The sequence below is a fragment of the Condylura cristata genome, unplaced genomic scaffold (genome assembly GCF_000260355.1).
Source record: "Condylura cristata isolate star-nosed mole 26May11 unplaced genomic scaffold, ConCri1.0 scaffold00002, whole genome shotgun sequence".
Taxonomy (NCBI): Eukaryota; Metazoa; Chordata; class Mammalia; order Eulipotyphla; family Talpidae; genus Condylura; species Condylura cristata.
In genome coordinates this window covers 45,420,927-45,445,027 of record NW_004567103.1, presented here as the reverse complement: position 1 = coordinate 45,445,027, position 24,101 = coordinate 45,420,927, and the positions used below count along the sequence as shown (strand labels likewise).

At 35.8% G+C, this 24,101-nt stretch overlaps 1 protein-coding gene across 1 annotated transcript in view; it reads right to left on the bottom strand.

The window, feature by feature from the left end:
• Positions 1 to 24,101, bottom strand: part of SLC25A12 (solute carrier family 25 (aspartate/glutamate carrier), member 12) — a 65,509-nt gene that overhangs the window by 38,159 nt on the left and 3,249 nt on the right. Inside the window, exons 3-4 of the mRNA XM_004674544.2 lie at positions 10,541 to 10,683; positions 5,754 to 5,869 (exon numbers count right to left, since the gene is read on the bottom strand). Coding sequence (XP_004674601.1) covers positions 5,754 to 5,869; positions 10,541 to 10,683 — 259 coding nt within the window. The remainder of the gene's footprint in view (positions 1 to 5,753; positions 5,870 to 10,540; positions 10,684 to 24,101) is intronic.

The following is a 24,101-nucleotide window of genomic DNA, read 5'->3' as shown; positions in this document are numbered from 1 at the left end:
ATTGCCATTTTCCATGAGTATTTACTTGTACATTTCCTATTCTTCTAATGTGGTCACTTGACCATTTTTATATATTATGACATTATCATGTGCTGTGGTTTACAAACTGCCCCAACACCTTGAATTATTTTAACCATGTCACACATTACAACTTGAGTTACTAGGACTAACAAAATTTCAAACCTACTTTGGTACCTCTTGATATAATTTCACTTCCCTTCTGTTATTAATTCCACTATCAACTGCCGAAGGCAAATTCAGGAAGCTAACAGAAGAGTACAACTACTGTTTTGAAATTCAATTCATAATTAACACGTTGCTTTCACCAGGATGTGCTCATAAAAAAAAAAAAAATTGAACAATAGCTCTAGAACTGGAGAGCATATACTTGTGTGAGACAATAGCTCACATAATTGATATACTCTTTGTCTTATCAGTTTTATCAGTTTTGCATCACAGAAAAGGGAAGACCAACAATCTCAAATATACCCAACATATCTAACAAACTGCATAGTAAATTTTCCCCTCAGAGAGAATCCCGTCTTTCCAGTGGCAAACAAGGGTGTTTTGTTCTTCACAGCACTCCCTAGAGTGCTATTCAGGGGCCATAATTCCACCCTGGGTGATAGGGATATGACAGTCACATCTTATTGGCAGCATATGATCTTGTGTTTTATTCTAGGTTGGCATTGCTAAGGTAAATAGGAATCCATTTGTTTTCTGACATAGAGAAAACAATGCACAACTTTTTTACTTCCTGCAGAGCATGGGCTTATGAAGGAGATGGCTTATAATTCCTTTGAAAAGGGAATTGGGGCCAGATACAAAAGTAGCCTGTCATTATCTTCTCTTTGCTCAAGGGAGAGAAGCACATAGATTTGTCAGGAGGGTAGGTAATGGCGATAACTGTGATTAAATAAAAATGTTCAGATTATACCTTAGTCAGTTAAGCTGTATCAGTCACTTATGATGATTGGACTAGATGAAATAGACACTGAAGCATATATATTATGCAAATTTGTCTAAACAGAGGTTTTAATTTCCCAGCGGCCCACAGTGTGTCTCCCCATCTCATCCACCCTCTTCCCTCCCCTAGTCCTTATGGGAGCTTCCTACTGGACTTTGTTCACCTTTCTGCAGTACAAAATTACCTCTGACCGGGGCTGGCACTCTTCTCCAAGACTGCCGCCATGCCTGTTCCATGAATGAGCCTGGAAGGAGCTGCTGTACCAACGGTGTGGCCAGAGAACTCCTCCTGTAGGTATACAAGCCATCAGCCCTGTGACACAGCCCACCTACCATCAGCCCAACGACATCCTGATTCCAAGGATTCAGCCCAGCAGGAGCCACTGCTTCCAACTTATAGGCTTGAGACCAAACATTTTTATTGTCAGGGGGAAAAAAAGTCCTCAATAGCTGAGATTCACCAGCACTGTTCTTTAAAGTGAAGTCAGAGAGGCTTGAGAAGGACTCCCATCATGAACAATAAATGTCCTTGTGTATAACTGAACAAAAACAATGGCGAGACTTAAGGAAGTAAAGAGTTTTTCAGTGGAGGAAAACTTGGGGGGAAAGAGAGGAACAACTTGGAGACCAAAAAAAGAAAACAAAGGAAAACAAACAACAACAACAAAAAGATCAACAACAGGAACTTGCAGAGGAAGTCCCAACCAACATAGCATGTAGACTCAGTTCCAGATTTCTAGGTTCTACCTCTGGGTGGGTCTTAGCTTCCTCAGTGACCTCCTCTGTTTTTCATAGGTATTTCTAATAAGCCTTTACCTACCTCCAGAAGGGACTACTGTACAGTCAGTCAATAGGTAGTCCTGCTGCCAAGTAAATACAAAGATCCATTTCTCAGGAAAGGTGAGTTTACATTTAAAGAGCATCTGCGACTATAGAAGCTAGATGCTTCAAAAGTCTATCACCAAATGACAAAAACTAGTAACACCACATCCTTTTATTATTATTTTAACCTCAAACACTTAAGCTACACAAGTAGCTTCTCTGCAATATCTGCAAGGAATCAGAAAATTCTTCCTGATTTATTTTAAACCCCAGTGAAGCCCCTAGCAGATTAAACTAAGTATTTTTCACCATTAGAATTTCATATTATTCCATGTCCAGAGCTTTACTTCCACTGAGAGAAAGTATGACATTTTTCACATTTAGACTTCAATCTTCTGAACCTTTTAATACCAATAGTTGGGTGCCTAAACCACCCAACATTTTCCCCTTAAGGAAAAGAGTCTACTTTACAGAAACAAAAGGAACACATTTTTATTTGCAGTCCACTCTGATAGTCATACAGTACAAAATCAAAAGTAATTCCTACTTTTTGAGGGTTCTACAGTCAGGGGGTGAAACTGCACCCTTAAAAAAGTTCACGTTTAGAGAGTTTCCATTCCCAGGCATACACTTTTGGACACAACATTGATGAAATTTAAATAGAAAACTTACAATGTATATAACATTTTATATTCTTTATTAGTTAATATGTAAGACTTTGGTGGGACTTTTTTGGAATGATTTACCTCTCTGTTAAAGCAACAGGCTTTTTTTTCTTTTTAATTTGGGGTAAATGCATGGCAGCTGTTGACAAGACAATACAGAAGATAGATGTAGTTTATAATCTCAACCTAATTTTACTAAGCAGAATATCCAGTAACTAGCAAAGAGTAGTGAAACCAAAGCAAATTTACACTGTATCTAACATACACCAGTCATGCAAGGGCCTCTCCAAGGCTCATGCCACCAAGTAGTAACAGATATACAGCCATTAAGTAATTATCCAAAGCATGCATTAGAAGTTTTATTAAGGGACTATCAAAGAGGAAACAATTATCCAAAGGCTTTCTTCACTCTTTAAAAAACTCCAAAATTCTCTCCTGTGTTTGCATATCCTGAAATTACCAAGGTCTCGATATAAGTCCTCTCCCCTAGAGTAGAGACAGTCCTAACAAAACAAAATTGTCGAGCACTCAAGTACATGTTATTTAATATTGCTATTTATATAAACACTTGTAAAAATGCAGGCAGTTTAAGTATATAATTTCATATGTATAAAAAGAATAGCTTTAAAAAAAGCATAGCTAAGAACAATATATACAGGTACACAGATAACATTATCATCATAGTCCATGAGGGATACCAATGGCATAATCATCTCTCCCCACAATATTACAATATGCATTAAACATTCTCTACCACTACAAGAGAAAACTATACTTAAATAGACTCAAACTAGAAAACACAAGGCTACTTGGTAAAAATGATTTAGAGTTTAAAAACAGAACTAAAATTTCATCCTACCTAAATGTGTCTATAAATACACAAGTACAATTCATTATTTATAAGTGGGTACAAACATGAAAAATGACCTTTATTACAGACCCAAAATCCTATAAATATAAACTTCAAGTTAATTACTTCCTTATGCTGAAATTCTGTAGTCTTGAATACAAGGTAAAATTTCTAAATGGACCTTAGAAATCTTGATAAGTGGCATTTGTTACATTTCAATGATTTTCCTTTCTTCTTGTGAATGTAAAACATTTAATCCTTATGATTTTCATTCTAGTTAATAAAATTTGTCTAAAATTGGAAACTCAAAACTAGGGAGATAAGTCTAGGAAAGAATAGGTCAAGGTTCCCAGAAATCAGGTAAGCAGCATCAAGAGAACCATCCATATGGCCAAGACTCAGGAACAATGTCAAAAGTGGGTAGAGCTTTATCCAATCTCATAAAAATCTTCCTATTTCTAGATTAGAGGAAAAGTGAAAGCAGGATTCTGAGGGATTTATAAGTTCTTTAGTTCAATTGTGATACTATAAAACTAAAATTGGTTTCTATGCTTTTTAAACTCCAATTTATTTTCTTGAAATCCTAACTCAGAAATCACATTCTGAGGGAAGGTCGATAAAATATGAAGCTGGCATCTAATAACTACTAGTTCACATCTGCATGAAATAATAAGGTATACATAAGCCACTCAGCTTCTTCCGACATTAGTTTAAACTACTCATCAACAATGGCATGAGTCTCTAATGTTAGTCTGTTGAATGAACTGACTTGAGTGGTTTATTTTTTAAAAAACAAGAAAAAAGTCAATCAAATGGAGTAGATACAAGAATCATGATGCCAAAATAGGAGGAGCAAAATAAATTACAGTTTAGTTTTGGGAAATCCAATTCTGAAACAATGAGCATGTGACAGAAGCACTAGGCTACTATTTACCTCAGGTACCTGTATCAAGTCATTCCCCAAGCATTTCTACATATTTGGAAGTAAAATATGTAAGCATGTGTGCTATCTATTGAAACAAAATGCAGCATGACTAATAGTACAGGGTTAATGCTGAATGATAGTCTAAGCTTTAAATTACAGAATCTAGGTGTGTCTGAGGGAAGTCAACATTCTTTAGGAGGCAGAGAACCAGAGCTTGCTCCAAAGCAGGAAGAATGCCAAAATATACACAGAAACCTAAAAGATTCCTTAGGTATTTATTTGGGGAAATGTTCTCATGCAGAAGACAACTGGGTCACTGGCAGGAGGAAGGAAATGATCAAAAGCGAGCTAGCACACGTGCCCAATAATATCACAACTGGCTCTTCAAGCACCGCACCAGTACTTTCTCACCATTCTTACCATAGCAGTGATACTTCTTCCTTCAGGTTTAGCTAAAGGATATTTATTCTAGAATTCTACAATGAATATTTAGCTCTGTGCTCAGAGAAAGCCTGATTTTCAAGAATTCTCCACCACTTGTTGATGCCAATTCACACAGTAAAAGAGGTCCATGTCCAGCTCTACAAGATGGAAAAGTTCTAGAATCTGTTCCACAACAACATGAATTTATGTGACATGACTGATCTGTACACTCAAAATTGGTTAAGTTGTATACGTTATGTGTTGTTTTACCACAATAAAAAAAAAGAAATACAAGTATTTTAATTTAAAAAGGAGGAGGAAGGCTCAAGGTCCTTGAAAAGGCAACTTTATTTTTATTGAAAAGCCTATCACAAGAAAAATGAGCTGATACATTTACTAAACACAAATTCATTTCTGCAAGTAAGTATCTTAAAAAAAAAAACTATTATGTGGCTACAGTTGGGTATTTCATTTATTTGCTTATGAGGTATCAACAATATGATATACTATATGCCAACAGAATTTCTACATCCAACTCAGATGGCAAATTTTAATATTCTACCTTGTTTCCTAAAACCTAAAGTAGGGGTTCATATAGTACTTTAATTACCCTTGCCTTACTTCACTCCTTTATCCTACTGCTGGTGTTATAAAGTTCACGGAACAGTTTTCCACAAGATGCTACAGAGAAGCTCTGAACTCTACCCAAAAACTCTTAAAGAATGAGACAAATATTCCATGTGGTTCATGCTGTTTCATAAGAGTTTTGTCCAGGCTGGCCCCAAACAAGAAAATTTTACACCGCCTAGTTTAGGAATGTGAAAACGTCAGTGACTGAACGAACTGAAGGAAAAGCGTTCCTAGATTCCTTCATTTTGGCAAGAATGTAATATTTTAAAGAAAATAAAAGTATGTTATAACTTTGTTTTATACTTTTTTACCTACGTAAATCCTTTCAGGAAATTAATACTTCGCTTATTGACTAGGTCTTAGCTAAGGAAAGTCATAAATAACAATATATTCAGTTATTAGATTTAGAAGTTATAGACTGAACCAGACTCACTAACTTCACTTCTCACTTAAAATCTTTTTTTTTCCTTACCAAATGTCACCTCTCCATTTCCACTCTTGTCAAACAATTGGAAAGCCACTATGAACATGGAATCTGGAGCACATAAAACAGATTCAAATGCCAAAAACTCTTGATAGGAGATCAACCTGGAATAAAATGTAAAATGTGACTAGCTGAAAAAGAAAGGGAAAACATCAGAGATTCAACTTGCCTTTACATATGAGCTGCAGCTCAAGGTACCCAAATAACTGAAGTGATTTTTTTTTGCAAAGGTATTTCAGATAATAAAGAAAGAAGGAAATAGACAATAGAGAGTATTACCCCTATGTGAACCCCTAAAAGACTAATGAACCTGTGCAATAATCAAATAAACCCTACTACAGGAAAGTAAAGAACTAGACTGAGAATAATTAAAACTGTATCTGGTCGGGTCTCTAGACCAGAGTTTCTCAATCTTGGGGCTACTGACATTTACAGTCTGTTCATTCTTTTTGGTGGGAGCATCCTGCACATTGTATCATGTTTAGCATCATTCCTGGCCTCTACCCATGAGATGTCAACAGTACCCACCAAGTTGAAAACCACTATTCTAGAGCTAATCATCAATTTACGGAAAATGCAAAGGACAAAGGACATGTAGGGAACTACAAAGAAAACATTCTGTAGTTACCAAAAAATAATTTTTTAAGACCTAAATGATACAGCAATTAACTACAATGTACAGATCTCATTTGTATTCCAACTCAAAGTAACAAATTTAACTTATTAGAAAATCAGGAAATGCAAATTCTGGTATAAATATACATACTTGATGGTATTAAGTAATCTATCTTTGGGCCTCCCTGGAGGCACAGGAGTTACAGTCTCAGCGCAATCAAGCTATACACAGCCACTGCAATGTGAGTTTGATCCCCGGCCAGGGAGGTGACCCACATGGACCTCTCCTGCCTTGCCCACTGCTCCCCTCAGCAGTATATTTCACTTGATCTGCCTGTTCTGTTCCCTACTATGTCTCAGGTGAATCCTCTCACTCTCCTGCACCTCTGGCCTGTACCCCAGTTCTGTATGCATAAAATAATCTTTTTTTTAATCTATGTTTATGTTTTTTTTTTAATCATTATACAGATATTAAGGCAGTAAAAACAAAGTTATAATATACTGGGTATCATAGTGACCATCAACAAGTAGAACACAGTTTTAATGTTTAGCTAAACTAAATAGTATGGCATGATCTAAAAGTATGAGAATGTCTAACACCAAATAGTAAGTGAGGGAAGGAATTACAAAAAATCTTACTCGGACACTACACATTTCTGACATGCTTGAAATTCTTACAATGAATTATTTTTTGAGTATAAGAGTAACCTAAAAAATAAAAATAGGGTCCTCCCTGGTGGCGCAGTGGGTTAAAGCGCAGCACTAAGAAGCTAAAGCCACTTCCACATGAGTTCGATTCCCGCCTGCCCCGGAGGTGACCAGATGGTGTGGCAGACCTCTCCTGACCCGCCCGCTGTTCCCCTCAGAAGTGTACTTCCTAGATCTGCCTGTTCTGCTCCCCACACTGTCTCTGGCGAAGCCTCTCGCCGCCCGTGAGCCTCTGGCCTGTACCCAAGTTCTGTATGCAAAAATAAATAAATCTTTAAAATATATAAATAAAAATAAAAATAGAAAGTTGCTAGGTTGTGAGTTTTTAAAATACCCATAACAACCTGTTTTTTTCCAAAACAAATTCTAAGAATTAGACAGCAAAAATACAATTACCCTGAAATACAGAATGTGTAGCTTTAAAACATACTTCAAGCCCTGTAGTAAAACTTCCTGTTATGAGAAGTCAAAAGCTTTTCCTTAACTAGCAAAGGTCATAAACTGTTGGCTGGCAGACTGAATTTGGCCCACAGATGTGTTCTCTTTGGCATGTAAAATATTATTTCTTAATTGCATTTACTGCCAATATTAAGAAATCAAAAGAGTTCACCTAACTATCCAGTTTCTGGCTTCTCTTGATAAACTGTGAGCTGGGGAAACACTAGGTTTCTGATCTCAAGTAGCATCAGCACCCAAAGATCTCAAACTATGGAGTAAAGAAACCATTGCTTAGTGCTCCTTTATTTGTTTGTTTGTTTGTTTTTAATGAGGATGAAGGGGCACCTTCACTTTTTAACCACACCAGCTGCTTGACATTTTATTTAGAATATATATCCACTCCTTAATTTTGCTATATTGTATAAATGTAGCATACTTTTAAAAATCTTCTGTTTAGTTCCTTCCCATTCATTGAATAGAAGCTAATCGCAAAACATTAACATCTTAAATTTACAATTTTTAAAACTACCAGTAGTTCTGCATAAAGACCTCTCTATATTCATGGAGTATATTAAAGGAAACACTTGTGAAAAAGCTAAAGATAGGGAAACTATAGTTTTCCACATTGTAGGAGAAGAGCCTCCAGATGAAATTTTAACTAGAGTTAAATATAGAAACTCCAGTACTAGAAGTTACAGTTTCAAACAAGCAACTGTCTAAATATTTGAGATCAGATCATACAATAATAGTTCCTAAGATCTGTATTCACTGCATAAAATCATTTTACTTTTTATTATACAACAGGAACTTCAAAGTTTAAGCCACAATCTCATAAATACTTGGTGAATAAGTGGTTTTTAACTCTTAGAAAACCCATCATGCTATTTATATTATATACTACCTCCTCTGTATTTCTCTCCATGGAAAGTACCTGTATCAAAACACTCTTACTGTACTATTAAAAAAAGAGAACGGGGAAGAGGAGGAAGAGGGAAGTTCCCATACTAACAAAACATGGAGGGGGTAGGATGGCAGAGCACAAAAGGGCATGGTATTAAACCATTCCTAAACCAACGTTCCCCATACACTTATCTACATTATTTAAACTTGTCTCTACTACCTCTAATTCATATTTGGTCTTGGGAATTATAAAAAATATTATAATCGGCCCTCCCTGGTGGCGCAGCGGGTTAAAGCACAGCACTAAGAAGCTAACGCCACTTCTGCATGAGTTGGATTCCCGCCTGCCGCGGAGGTGACTACATGGCGAGGCAGACCTCTCCTGGCCCGCCCGCTGCTCCCCTCAGCAGTGTACTTCGTCTATCTGCCTGTTCTGCTCCCCGCTCTGTCTCTGGTGAATTCTCTCACCCTCCGCATCTCTGGCCTGTAACCCAGTTCTGTACAAATAAATAAATTAATTTAAAAAATATATATTATAATCATACTTATAGTAATGGAAGTAATATTTTTTTAAGATTTATTTATTTATGCATATAGAACTGGGGTACAGGCCAGAGGTGTGGAGGCTAAGAGGATTCACCAGAGACAGAGTCGGGAGCAGAACAGGCAGATCAAGTGAAATAAACTGCTGAGGGGAGCAGCGGGAAAGACAGGGAAGGTCTGCCACTCTATGTGGGTCACCTCCATGGCCAGGGATCGAACGTGTGCTCAAGTGGCTGCCACCAGCTTGGTAGTGCTGCATTTTAATCCACTGCACCACCAGGGAGGGTCCTAGAAGTAATTTTAAAAGGTTTCTTATTGCCTACTTTTTCATACAAGCACCTCAACAGGTAGGAGAAAGCACCCGGATCCTCCTGAAAGCCAGGGAATACTGCTTGCAAGTCACAAAGCAAGGCCAAATTTCTTCATAATTCATACAACTGTCACATTCATTCCATCATAGCCATATTTGATTTTAATATAAATATGGTGTGCTTTTTCTCCTTTAATTAAGTAAACTGACTCTCTAGTAAGATGCACTTTATTTCTGTGACCACACATACCCAGGCTAAAAATATCTCTGAGACTGAGAGTCACAAGCCTACAGCATACAGTCAACGTCTAGCACACAAGGTACCAGCTCCACTCCAACCACTGCTCTAACAGCGCAAAGCTATGCACAGCCACACTGAAGCATTTGCAACCCCCATAACACACACATACACTTCCACTGCTCAACCCCCTCAATACACACACACACACACACACACAGACTTTAGCCACTGTTATTTCTTTCCTGGAATTCTCCTCCCTACTAATCTAACTACCTGGAAGCTCCTACTAGTTTTATGAGATTTCACTCAAGTACCAACCATTATGGTGTTGTTCTAACCACCTAAAGCAGTTACCATGCTTTCATAGATGTCCTCTGTATACTTCATATACTTCTCTGATAGAACCTCGCTTCAGAAGCATTATTCTTTTTATTTTTTTCCTTTGCTTACTCATCCCTTCTCACTAGGTCACGAGCTCCTCTTAAGGTCAGGGATCCTATTTTATTAATATTTGTATTTCTAAGGCCCAACAGTACCTAGTGGTAATATTATTCATTAAATATTTGTAAAATAAATGAGTAGGCAGATAAATGAAAAAAATACCACTCTCTAAATTCTTCCCTGTTTTAATTTTCTTCATAGAATTTACAACTTTGGATTTGCTTTTTAGTTTTGGCTGTGAATTTATTCACTAAAATAATTCTAACACTTAGAACAGTACCTAAAACATACTACCTATTCAATGTTTGTTGAATGAACCAAGGAAAGATACACATTTCATTATCTGAAACCTATTCTACTCAAATTATTTATATAAGGTTTTTCTCATGTAATCCATAAAAGAAATATATGTCAGTATCATTGATAACAGCAATAAATAGCTCTGTGTTTTTAAGCTTCTAAGAAAAAATATGGGTTATTAATATTACTGTGCTAGATGGTCATGGGTAACTTATGGTTCTCTATTTTAAGTAAGATATTCACAACATCAATTAACAAAAAATGTATAAAAATTTTTACCCATCCTTGGTTTGATCAGCAACTCCTGCCAAGAGCTGCACAATCTTCGGGTTGCTATTTGGATCATTATATAGTCCAAGATAGCGCTGGACAAAGTCTTCAGGGGTCATGTAATGTTCTCCATCAACCTCAGTACTGGCATACTGAAAAACAAGTAAAAAATGTATGCTTAAAAAAATTATTCTATACCTTTTTGAAGTTAATGTTTTATGAAAAGACAAATGAAAGGTCATTGTCAAGATCAAAGTAAGGATAATAGATGCAGAGTTTTTCTACAGACAATGAAACAACAAAACTCAAGGGCCCAATTTGAGAAGACTGGTAAAGTCTGTTCTAACATGTCTGAACCTTAAAAACAATGTGAGCTAAAGCCAGACACAAGTAGGTACACATTGTATGATTCCAGTTACTAGAAATGTCCACATGGGCAAATCTATAGTGACAGAAAGTAGAAGAGTAGTTGCCAGGAGCTGGGAGGGAGCAGGAGGATAGAGAGTAATTATTTTACGATAGAGTGGTTATTTCTCTTTGAGGGTGATGAACATGGCCCAAAAGTAGTGGTGATGGTAGCTCAACACTGAATTATGTACTTTACAATGTTTTAAATGCTAGATTTTATCTTACTTAAATATATATGAGAATATATTTAATACACACACACACACACATATATATATAAAAAGAAAAGATAAAGTGAAACAACAACTAAGGTGACCAAGATCTGAAAGTAAGAAGATACTCTGACTCTCAGAGGCATCCTGCCCATAGAACTGGGAGAAAACACAGGGATAGCCAAACCATAACACTGTAATGAATGTGAAGAGCATAACAAACAAGACCTTCTAAATAGATATGAAGTCCAAGTTCTAGGAACTAGGAAAAAAACCACCAAAAATATGCTACATTTATGTCAACAATTTTTAAAAACAAACTGATATCTGCCTATCAAGTAAATACCTTATTAAACGGTCTTATGTACTATGGCAGGACCAAACATAAAAACCAAAGTGCTCCTCTTTGGGTTGCAATTTAGTCAGCCCAACTTTAGTCAACTGACGTTGCAACTTTAGTCAACTATCAAAGTAACCACATTAGAAAATTTCCCAGAATTGAAGAACAGGACCTGTGACTAGCTTGATATATTAAAAAAAAAGCAAAACAAAAATCCACAACAGGAACTGACCCATTATCGTAGAATATAAAAATAAGGAAGGGTAGGTCATATGTAAATAAATTTTAATATCAGGCATCATGTTCCTCAACAGAAACATTGGAAACTTGAAAGTAAGTTGCTGAAATTTTTGAGAGAAATGATTTCCAAATTAGATGTCTAAAATTAATCAAACTTTCAAAAAGTAATCAGGGTAGGTTAAGGAAATTTGAGATACCCATGTTCTCAACACTGTTTTCTATTTGTTCCATTCTTCAAGAAGCTAGAGAAATTTACTCCATGAAAAAGAGAGCATAAGCTAATCGGAAGATATGGGATCCAGGAAACAGAGGCTCAAGCCAGGACAGTGGCCAAGGGAACTCCCAAGACAATTGTGTTGCAGGCCTCTAGGGTAGCTAGACCTGGCTGAGCAGACAGAGGACTTCAAGACGGTAAACCACTGGGGAAAATAGAATGTCAGGTTATGCAAGGCACTTGGCTTGTACAGAAAGTAACACCAGGAGGAGTTTAAAACTTGGCTCAAATGTCACCTTTTGAATGAGACTTACACCCTTTTACCATATTTAGAATTACAACCCATGTCTGTATTTGTATTTCCGATGCTCTCTTAGTCTGCCTTTCCCCCCTTAATACCTACACCACATTCTAATATATATTTTACTGATTGAAATATTTATTGTCTACCTCCCAACTAGATTGTGTCACAAAGGAAAAAAACAAATCTTGGTATTGTTTACTGATGTATTTCAAACACCAAGAATAATGCTTGGCACATAGTATACACTCAGTAAATATTTATTAATAAGTAAGCAAATAAGTCAGCAAATGAAGTGTTAGAAATTTTTAACTATAAAATTTTTTGAAAAAGCACTTTTGTTACACAAAAATAGGAAACATTATCATAATGTAGCTTGGCTCAAAATAAACAGTACTTATAATAATGTTATATTAATGTAAATTAACTTAATAAAATTATAAATATATTGAGAGGAATGGAAGAAGAAAAGTGGAACAAAGAAACTAAGTCTTCATCAACTGACTTAGAAGAAAATCAATAATGTCTGGAAATAGCAGTACACAACTCTGGTGGTCAATAACCAAAATATTAGCTAACAGTTGTAATTGGTTGCTTCTGACAAACAAGACAGAGAGAGGAAGGATCCCAGCACAGGCCCACTGGTTTGCTTTTTGGTTAAACATTTTAATGTTTTCATTTGTAAATTTTACTACACCAACCTACCAGCTGTCTCAACACGGAAAGAATTAAATGAAAAATGATTCCTTTGTATTCTGAGGAACATCACAGACTATCACATTAAGTACACTATCCACCTACGATAAATATAACTCAAGGTGGACTGTGAATCCTTAAATAACTTCTTTCTTGTCCCAGACCTCTAGATATTTCATATATCTATAAAGACTAAATAATCTTTAATGTTAAAAAAAAACAGATATGCAAACACAGGGTGAAGAAAAAAATAAAACTGTACGGTATTCAATCTAAAAGTGAGTGGATTCTACCTGCCAATTGTTTCTTCTCTTCCTTGTTCTTCAAAGTATGACATAATCTGGTATGTTTTACCAAAATCACAAGACCACAAGAGTTAAAAACAGGAGACATGGAGAAAGACACAAAGGAAACTTTCAGTCTCCCTGAAGACTACTACAACTGGAAAGATTCTGAGCGCCAAACAATGGCCTGAGAAATGTACTATGAAAACAAAAAAGAAGTGATTCATTCTAAGAAAAGGTGGGGTGGGATGGGATGGGGATAAGATGAATAAAATCATAGTCATAATAGATCTTGTAAATAAACTTCAACTTCAAATGGAGAGAAAGGGTTTTTCAAATTTAGAAAAGGCCAATGTAAAAAAGTATAGAAATAGGAAAATACATTTTTTTTTTTGGTGGGCAGAGTTAGCTGAAGAGAGAAATGGTAATAAAGAGGCTATACAAAGATGTGTAGAGGAAGGTGAGGCAGAGAGGACAGTAGGAAACCAGACTGTGGAAGACTCTGAACACTAAACTGTTGGTCGTGGAATACCACTAAAAATTTTAGGGAAGGAAAAACATATCATTTGACCTGGTGACAAGGTGAAATACGGATGGGAAAAGAGAAAAACTGACTGGAGGACAGGGAGATCAAGCAGAGGCTGCTACAAAGATTCAGGTGAAAGTTGGAGGCCTGAATGCAGGCAGTAGAAAAAGGGAAAAAAAGAATTTGAGTATGTTTACCTATTCTATTTTACTGTTTATTAATAGTGTTACATTTGTAGCATTCAAAATTCACAAGGAACAAAAGGATACACAGTGAAAAGTTTTCCTCCCACCTCTGTCTCCCAGTCACTCAATACCTTCCCCACTCCAAAACCAAACCATTTTTTGCATATGCTTCCAGAGATGTTATGTATAACCAAACATTTTATTTATATATATTTAACTTATGTATAACTTGTAAGTGGATTCATCAGTTCCTTTAAGTGGCATCTTCTCTTCCTCATTCTTCACTGTATGACTGTCTTACCTATATCTATACACACACAATAAAATAAACAAATACATGTGTGAATAGTCTTATCAAGTTCTCTTCTTTTTTTTTTTACACAAATAATATCATACTATTTATATTGCTCTGCCCATTTTGCTTTTTTTCAAATTTGGTTCTTATGCATACAGAAGTAGGGTACAGGCCAGAAGTGGTGAGAGGATTCAGAGTCAGAGTGGGGAGCAGAACAGGCAGATTGAGGGAGTACACTGCTGAGGGGAGCAGTGGGTGGGCCAGGAGAGGTCTGCTGCGCCATGTGGGCCACCTCCAGGGCTGGGGATCGAATTCTCACTGAGGTGGCTGATTCCTAACCCGTGGCACCACCAGGGAGGGCACCTAAGCCTGACTTGTATGAAAAAACTTTTAATGGGGAATGAAAAGCAAAATACCAAATAAGATAACATAAGATACGGGTTATGATGATCCTGCTCTCTTTTCATAATTGCATGAGTGATAATTTAACTAGCAAATGACAAATTTCAAAACAAAATTTTTAAAACATTTCAGAATAACTATAAACAAAATTTGGCAATTATTGTCCAAAGTTTGTCCATTCTTTTTGCCCCAGAGACTGCCCAACTACCACCACTATGCACACATACACACAGTGAAAGTATACTGTGCCTACTGAATCACCAGGATTTCATAACATTCTTGCCTTTAAAATGATCAGGAAATAAAGCAGCCTTAGCACCAATCACCAAGGACACGACAGCCAACAAGGAAGACAAATGCTTTTGTTGACATGTACTGGAACAGGCTTTGCCAGTATCTGGCGTGTTCTAAATGATGCAGGGAATCATTTACCCTGCGGTATTTTACTAATGTCTTCCCCAGCTCTCCTCCACTATTTTAACTGAAAGATAAAGTGTATAGCTCAGAGGGGAAAAGCACAAGTCTCAGCCACAAGGAGTCAATAGTTGACTTCTACAGGAGACAGTTAACTAATTAACTCATTAAATTAAAGACAATTACTTGGCAATGTCAGTGAGACTGTTGCTTGAACAGAGCAGATGAGGGAGTTTAGAAGTGAAATTACAACCTGCCCATGGTTAGTAAAAATGCTAAAACATCTCAGATGTTTTGTTTATCAAAAAAAGCAGGTGCCTCAAAAACTGGTGATATATTTAAAAGCAAAGTTTTAAAATAATACTGAGGCCCTCCTAGTGGCGCAATGGGTTAAAGCGCAGCACTGAAAGCTAGCTGCAGCTGCTTTAGTGTGAGTTCAATCCCCTGCCCCAGAAGTGACCCACATGGCGTGGCAGACCTCTCCTGACTTGCCCCCTGCTCCCCCTCAGCAGTGTACTTTGGCAATCTGCCTATTCTGCTCCCCACTCTGTCTCTGGTGAATCCTCTCCCCTCCCCTGCACCTCTGGCCTATACCCCAGTTCTATATGCATAAATTCATAAATCCTTAAAAAACTAAAAATACTACCAAAATAAGAATGATACATTTATTTTAATTTACTTATAATGCAGTATATTTTAATTGATTTTAAGCAGACAAAAATATTAAGGCTTTCCCTTTCTACTAATGAAAATGATTTGAGTGTTTACACTAAAAATGATAAAGAACACTTTACAACAAGGTTTTGGGTCTCCTGCGCTTAAACTTTTATTTATCAGGTAACTTAATTATATCATAATATTCTGTCAATTTTGTTCTTACCAAAGGGTGAGTTAAAGTGACTTTAAATGAAATTAACCATATATCGCATCCATACTCCAAATAACTTTAGGGTTAACCACTTGCCATTTCAAAGATGTTTCTTAAGCAGTTGCAAATCCCTCTTGGGCAAGGAGTCAAGGTCACATGAAAGACACAGACGAGGAGGAGCTAACAGTATCTGAACAAAAATAGGTGGTTTATTTCTTGGTTAAACTTTTTCCTAAACCAAATTAAAGTATTTGAATGTAAAAGTACATATTACTTTCTGTGACTTTCTAGACATTGCTAGAAACATTTAAGTTTACACTGAATACAGTTCACATGTGCTTCAAAAAGCCTTGACATTATATAACTTAAGAAATAAAATATATCTTATGAAATTTTAAAATCTTTATACATTTAATCATAATTATTGCTGGTAAAAAATGGTAGGGTTTCACATACAATAAATGTTGTACTTATACTGAACTTCCTCTAGCTTCAAGTAAGAACATAATATCAACTAGAAATGTTTGCCTATCATGTCAACAGATCAACATATCAAGACTCTCTTGACTGGAGTAAATCAGATAGTAGTAACTCCTTTGCAATTTAATAAATTTAACCTTAACTAAACTTTTAGCATGTATGCAACCTACCACACAGGCTAGCCACAAAGTAGATTTATTAAGAATTTACATATAATCCTAAACTTCGCCTAAGTAAGAAGGGGAAAAAAAGTTCAACTTAAACTTTAATGACAAAATGAGAAAAAAAACAAAAAGCCTAAATGATACAGGTTACCTGTTTAAATGGCTTAAGTTCAAAACAGATCCTTTGTGTTTTATACTTGTACAAGACTTTTCAGAGATAATAAAGGAAAATTTTGATCTGCTGTGACCAGAAAGCTGGTTACTTTAAAAAATTATATAGTGTATCAAGATCAAGGATTTTATTTTTAAGCATTCACAACAAAACCAGACTAATACACTTGAGACACTACTTTGTAAGCCAAAAATCTGTTAAAATATTTGAGGCTATTCTCACATTCACTTACAATCATTTATTAAAGAACTATGACTGCAGAATTGAGGTTACTAGAGTGGACATGCAGGGAGTGAAAAGCAAAAGGCAAATGAGGTTCAATGAACTACGGTAGAGGATTAGGAGTACTTTGATGATGGATGTGGGAAGTTACATCAGAAAAAAACTAGTGAACCTAGACAGCTAAAAGGTATGCAGTGTTGTAAACCAATGTTTCTTAATTAAGGAGAAAATACTTTGTTGTTCCATAGATCTCAAAAAAGTAACAATTAAGCACCAACTGTGTGCTGGGTACTATGCCTGGTACTAGGTATCTAGCAATCAATAAAACACAGTTCCTACCACCCAGTAACTCAGAGAATCACAACATGATGGACATGAAGCCAGTAGCAGAAAACAGGTTCTTTATTTCCTCTGCCACTAACTCTTTGAGCAAAGCACACAGCTCCTCCAAATTTCCTATTTAACAAGAAGCAGAGAAAGAGCTGTCTTACTATGAGAGGGGAAAATGAGATCTTGAACACCAAAGTACGTGGAAATTGTAATACTCATGCCTACTGAAATAGTCTGTTTAACACAGAAAAGCACAGGATCTGAGTTTCCCTCCTTGCTTGTTCAATTTTTCTGCTTTGGGACACACATGAAGGAGTTGTTGTTCTAACTCTTCATCTTTCTCCAAAGCAAGGTTTCCTTGGCGTTGACTGACTCTATTCTTGGTTTTACCAGGAAAGCAGACCTGACTGGTTTAGGCAGCTTCCTCTCTGCTTATCCCACATGTGGCTGTAATATGACTCAAAACAAACTGCTCCTCCATGACTTTGTTCCAAGTGAAATGTACTGACATTTTCAGATCTTACATCCTTTCAATTCCAGTAACTCGAATGACAATGTCACAGAGTTTGGTAACTAAGATATCACATGGAGCATTTCATTTATAGAAAAATTAATTACATGAACAATAGAAGAGGAGGACATGTACCCAGGCAAGAGCGGTACATACAAAGTTAATCCTCTTGCTGTCCTTCACTATTACTGTTTTTACACCTAACAAAAACCAAATTTAGTCAAGAATGTGTGCCCTTTCACTACACAAGTACTGTGCACAGTGAGCTAAGACTACAAAAGACCTGACACACAAACCCTTTTACCATAGTACAACATGGAATTCATCTATCAAAAATATTTTATGAGAAAAATAATAGTAAACATCTGTAGACACATTAATTTTCATAATTCTACTGAGCCACATTAATTTTTAAAAACATTTTATTAGTGATGCAACATTCTTCTGATATTGACTAAAACCAGCTAATTATGCATTAGGAAAAAAACAGTTTTAAACATCTAGCATTTTCAGTTTCACATACTCTAGAAACAAAACTGTCTTTTTGATTTTGTAAAGAAAATGCTCCAGAAATCTGCCTTTCTAACTCATATTGCTTCCATGAAATATTATGTGCTTATTTTTGTTTGCTTTAATATTCTTAGTTTTTCTATTCATTATACCAAATCCTGTCAGCTGCTAAGCAATGCTATTCCTAACAGAATAGGAGTAACTGAAATCAGCTGAAGGTACTAAAATAAGCCGTATTTACCCAATTTTCTCCTCAAAATGGCCAAAATCTTGGAAATGAAGTAGTGAAGTAGGGAACTCAATAACTGGAACTAGAATATTTCTTAGGGCAGAGAAGGTTGAATAATTAGTTTGCATTGTTCTTAAAATAAATACTTCAATCTCTTCATGTAAGTAACCATGGGAACATACAAGAAGCGTATACATAAGTCCGAACAAATCATGTCTCTGACAATCAAGGTGCAGCTCCTGGGGAAGAGAATGCTTTTATGTTGGTAAGCCTTGATTAAATACCACGATTTCTGCCACAAAGAAAGAAGGACCTTAATTTTGGCAGAAAGTAGAAAATATTAAAAAATTGAAGAGACAGATCAACCAAAAACGATGTATAACCTGGCTTTGATCCTGATTTTAGTAAAGCAACTTAAAAATCTCAGACAGTCAGGGAAACAGCAATACTGAAGGGAATCCATATCATTAAGGAATATTTTTTGGTGTGATAATCATATTGTGGTTTGTTTGGTTGGTTTCTCCGTATTCTTATCTTTTAGAAATAAATACTGAAATATGGATGAAATATATGTCTGAGAAGTACTTCAAAATAACCCAGTGCAGCTGCAATACAGATGAACAAGATTAGCCATGAACATTGGTGCTCATTAACACATATTTGTCTCTAAATGTCTGTATGTTTGAAATTTTCTATAATAGAGGTTTTATAAAAGGCTACAGAAAAATAACAATGTGATTTTATATGTACTACCATATTTGCATCTCTAATAACATTACTCAGAAAAGGCAAGATGCATTAAAATAAAAGCATCCTCGAGTTACTATACACCCTCGCACAAGTTGCTCACTTTTCTGGGGCTCAGTTCCTATCTGCAAAATGGGGACACTAATCATACTTATAGAGTATAAAATGGGCCTAACATATAACAGAGACTCAGTATAAATATGCATTAGCACAATTCTAGAAGTCCAGTAACTAGTGATGACACTGGTTTCAATGAAGGATGCTTCAGAAATTTCATCAGTACTAACTAAAAGAGAACTGGGCTGAATAGAGAGATGATTATTAAAGTTATGCTCATAAAAAGTGAATTACAAGTCTCTACGAGGGGTCCTTATCTTGGTATTTGAGAGTCTACTATTGGACTATGTTCTTCTCTAATCCAGAATGAGCAGTTGAAGCATCAAAAGAAAAATCTGCACATATCTTCCACAGTCTTGAGTATTAGATCATAGCTATTCCCATTCCCCTTTTTCTCAGCACAGATAGAGAAATTACCTTATGATGGTAGTTCTAATATAGGGATCTTCAGACCTAAGTCTCAAGAATGAGAGTAACTAATTGATTACATGTACATAAAACTAAACACATATTACCATGTTAGTCACTTTACAGATCCTGCAAAGTTACCTGAGCAAGACAAGAGACTCAGCTCCTATTCAGGAAAGAAAAATCTTCATCTCATTTTATAAGATATGGATGGGGACAAGGGACTAAGTTTTTACTGCTTCTTCATATGTCATGTATCATTTACACATTAAATCATTTAACCTTTATAACATCCCTACCCTATGTTATCCCTACCCAAAAGTAATGTGGATACCTAAGGTCTATTACAAAGGGAAAAAATGAGGATTCAAACCCACGTTGGACTACAAAGTTCATGTAGGCTCCAATTACACTCTGTATCTTCATGGATGAAAAGGAGTTAACTGAGACTCAGCTCAAGATGTTCTAAAAGCATTATGAAGAGGAGATAATTAAATCGGAAGAACTGATGCCCTATCAAAGGAATCATCCATGAAAAATCATAGAAATCTATAAATATATAGAAGTTTACATTTCAATATGATCTGTTTAAAATAGATTCATTCTACTTCCAAATTGAAAGATTCTCAGTAATTTTCATGATGCAAGCAAAATAAATTTCAGGACCTCCCTGGTGGGGCAAGGGATTAAGTCTCAGCCCTATGAAAGTGTTGACAGCCACTGCAGCATGAGTTTGATGCCCCACCAGTGAATGACCCACATGGCTCAGCAAACCTCCTGTCTCACCTGCTGCTCCCTCAGCAGCGTAGTTCAGTAGGTCTGCCTATTCTGCTCCCCACTCTGTCTCTGGTGAATCCTCTCACCCTCTGCACCTCTAGACTATACCCCAGTTCTTGTATGCATATATAAATAAATCTTAAAAAAAAAAAAATCAAAACTTCTCCATGGCTATAAACTAGGCCCTGCTTTATATAGCTCCTTCAGTCTTGTTTCTTACTCGCCATTCACCATTCATCATCACTCACTGATACTTCAGGCACTCTGGCTTCCTTTCTGTTTGTAGACCAGAACATATCAAGGTTTCATGAACATCTAGGCTTTTAAATTTACAAACTATCTATTTGGAATTCTCTCCACCCATCTTTCAGTTTTCAGCTCTAAAATCACCTCCTCAGAGGCCTTCTTGACCACCCTTTTGAAAAATGATGGCCTTTTCCATCACTCTGTTCATTTCCTTATTGAACTTGTTATAATCTGTATGTTTTTTTTTAATGTGTGAGCTTTATTATATCTCACCCCTATCCATAATGTGAAGCCCTGTTTTTACTAAACCACACTTCAGTTCTTCTGTGCATAAATAAATAAGTCTTTTTAAAAATAAACTACTCTCCTCCTTCACTGAACTCCTTTCTAACAAAGACAGAATCTAGTACAATGCCTGACCTGGCACATTGTAGACAAATAAAAATACATTGCTTGGTAGTTGAACACAACATGACATTTAATGACAGCAATTTTCTTATCTTTTTAAATATCTTTTCATCTTTCCAGTTGATATAAGGATTCAAATCTCATTATGGTACTCATATGCCCTAAATACCTCATGTGTTTTTTGAGAACTCTATATAGTTTATGACAAGTACTGTATAAAATGAAGATTCTAAAGAACTGGTTAAAACTCAACCAGAGTGGATATGAAAACTACAGATCACCACCTGTGTGTCCCATTCTGGAGTCATGTGATCCAATTTATTTTAGGAAGTTCTCTCAAAATTTTAGGTTCTGAATTGCTTAGTCATTACTTTTTAAATTTTTCAATTTAAATTTGCAATTTTAACATATTATTTATTCAATTAAACATTAAATTGTTCAAAATTTATACACATTTAAAATAAATTTATTTATTTATGCATATAAGAATTGGGGTTAGGCCAAAAGTGTAGAAGGTGTATATATACACATGTATGTAAATAAATACACAAAATATATGAAATAACTCAAAAAACTAGAATATTGTATATACTTCTTTATGCATCTTTCTTTTTTCATCTAGTAGTATATTGGAAACCCCTATAAATTACCTGGAAAAAACTCAATTGTTTTAGTATTTGTGTAGTCCTGATGGAGCAAAATTGGGTCAATGACAGTTTGGGGATGAGAGAAGTAAAAGAAAAAAAAAAGATAAATTTTAAAAAATGATGGTTGTAAGGATAGTAAAATAAAATCCTAGTTTGACAACCATTGTAAAGTTACAGCACAGTCCAATACATAAGAATTTATTTATTGTATGCCAATTTTATAAACTGGGGCAAAGGGATATGAAAAGGTGGACGCCTAGTGAATAGTACTGATCTTTTTTTAACTAGTAGAAAATAAAACTCATCAAAATGTGAGAAGCAATGAACACGGAAAAAAATAAATCTATTTCCTTATAGTCAAAAGAATGCTTTACTCTTACAAAGTCTTTCTCATGAACATGCATACATAAATGTCATTAAATATGCACATACCAGTATTTTCAAATTAGAGTATCTATTTACAAAACAAGTTCTTGAGTATTTGTGATTTTAGACAATTAGTGCCATGGATCTAAAGTTCACAAGAGTCATCAACTGCATTTTAAAATTCAAAATTAAATCTCCTCTGTGGTGCTTAAATAGCTGCAACAGTCCTGAACTCAAGGGACCCCCCAAAACTATCAAAACCAAATCACACTAATAACAAAATAATCTATGTTATGTCTTTAGATAGATCCTTGTGAAACTCTAAACTCCTATGGAAACACTATCCCCAGTTCTCCTCTTCCTTCCTTGTTCAATTGTGCATATCATTAATAAATCAATCCCTATTCTCTGTCCTGTTTAGTTTATATTTAATCCTAACCATAAGGATTTGCCTAGCATCTGTACAAATCTGTCTCTACATGAACTTTAACTTAGTAAAACAAATTTATTTAGCAAGCAAACTTAACTTTCCCCCAACCCCCCAAACTGATGCCTTATTCTGGATCAACTAACATCTACCCAGAAATGCCATATTCACTACTCCTTCCTTTACATGTAATACCAAATCTAACAGATACATCCCTTACAAAGTTTCTGATACTGTCCTTCCTTTCATTTCCCCAGTCATCAGCCACTCCAGGTCATTCTCTCCCACACGTATCATTTCAATAGCCTCTTAGCTGATCGCCTTCTCTACTTTCAACCTCTCCACACTTTATCCAACATACACAAAGAGCCGGCAGAATTCCCCATTTTCAATTTGTCCACTCAGAAGCCCACAGTGCCTCCCTACTGTTTCAAATCCAAATACCTTGGCCAAATGTTCCAGATAGTTACAGTGCAAAGGTACTTTCTGTTTTGAATCACCTAAGTAACCATATTTTTATCCCTTAAACTTCTTAACAAACATGCTGGCAGTAGCCCTTCACATACCTCTAGCTTTCAATTTTCACAGTTTCAAGATCCTATAAGCTGTGTTTGGTGTGAAAGGAGTCTGTAGTTTGTTTGGGGTTCTATAGTTTGATCTGAATCCAGCCTCTACTACTGATGAACTAAATGACATTAACTATGTCATTTCAATTCATCTATTGAACAAAGATTCTCCTAAGGTAATGAAAAGTAATATAATTCCCTTAAAGCACTAGGTCAATGTCCATTCAGCACTCTACAGAATGATCAATAAATATTAGCATTTTCATTATTACTACATGGCCACTCAATCCAGGTAAGTCTTTCTGATTTCTCTACTAATGACGATGCATTTGTTTCACTATTTTTGACTCCCTTAAACAATGCGTCTCAGAGAAGAGCAAGCCACTACCATTCAAATTTTGGCTCACTTCTCCCTGGGTTATCCAGCTTGTTGTCCACTGTTAAACTAAATAGAAGTACACACATGACACACAGCAAAAAGTCCTCAGTTAATGTTGGGTAGATAAATATGTTAACAGCTAAAGAAGTAAATAGTTAGTACTTTTGCCTATTAGTTCTAAAATACTAATAAGCCATTTGCACCTATAACTAAGTAGTTTCTAAACAATGTTTTGTTTTGATTTTTTTTTTTTTGGTATTTCTGTCACATCTTTTATTTTATTTATTTTTTTTTAAAGATTTTTATTTATTTGTGCATACAGAAGTGGGGTACAGGCCAGAGGCTCAGGGGCAACTTTTAGTTAAGTGACTTTTTTTTAAAGATTTTTATTTATTTGTGCATACAGAAGTGGGGTACAGGCCAGAGGCTCAGGGGCAGCGAGAGGCTTCACCAGAGACAGAGTGGGGAACAAAACAGGC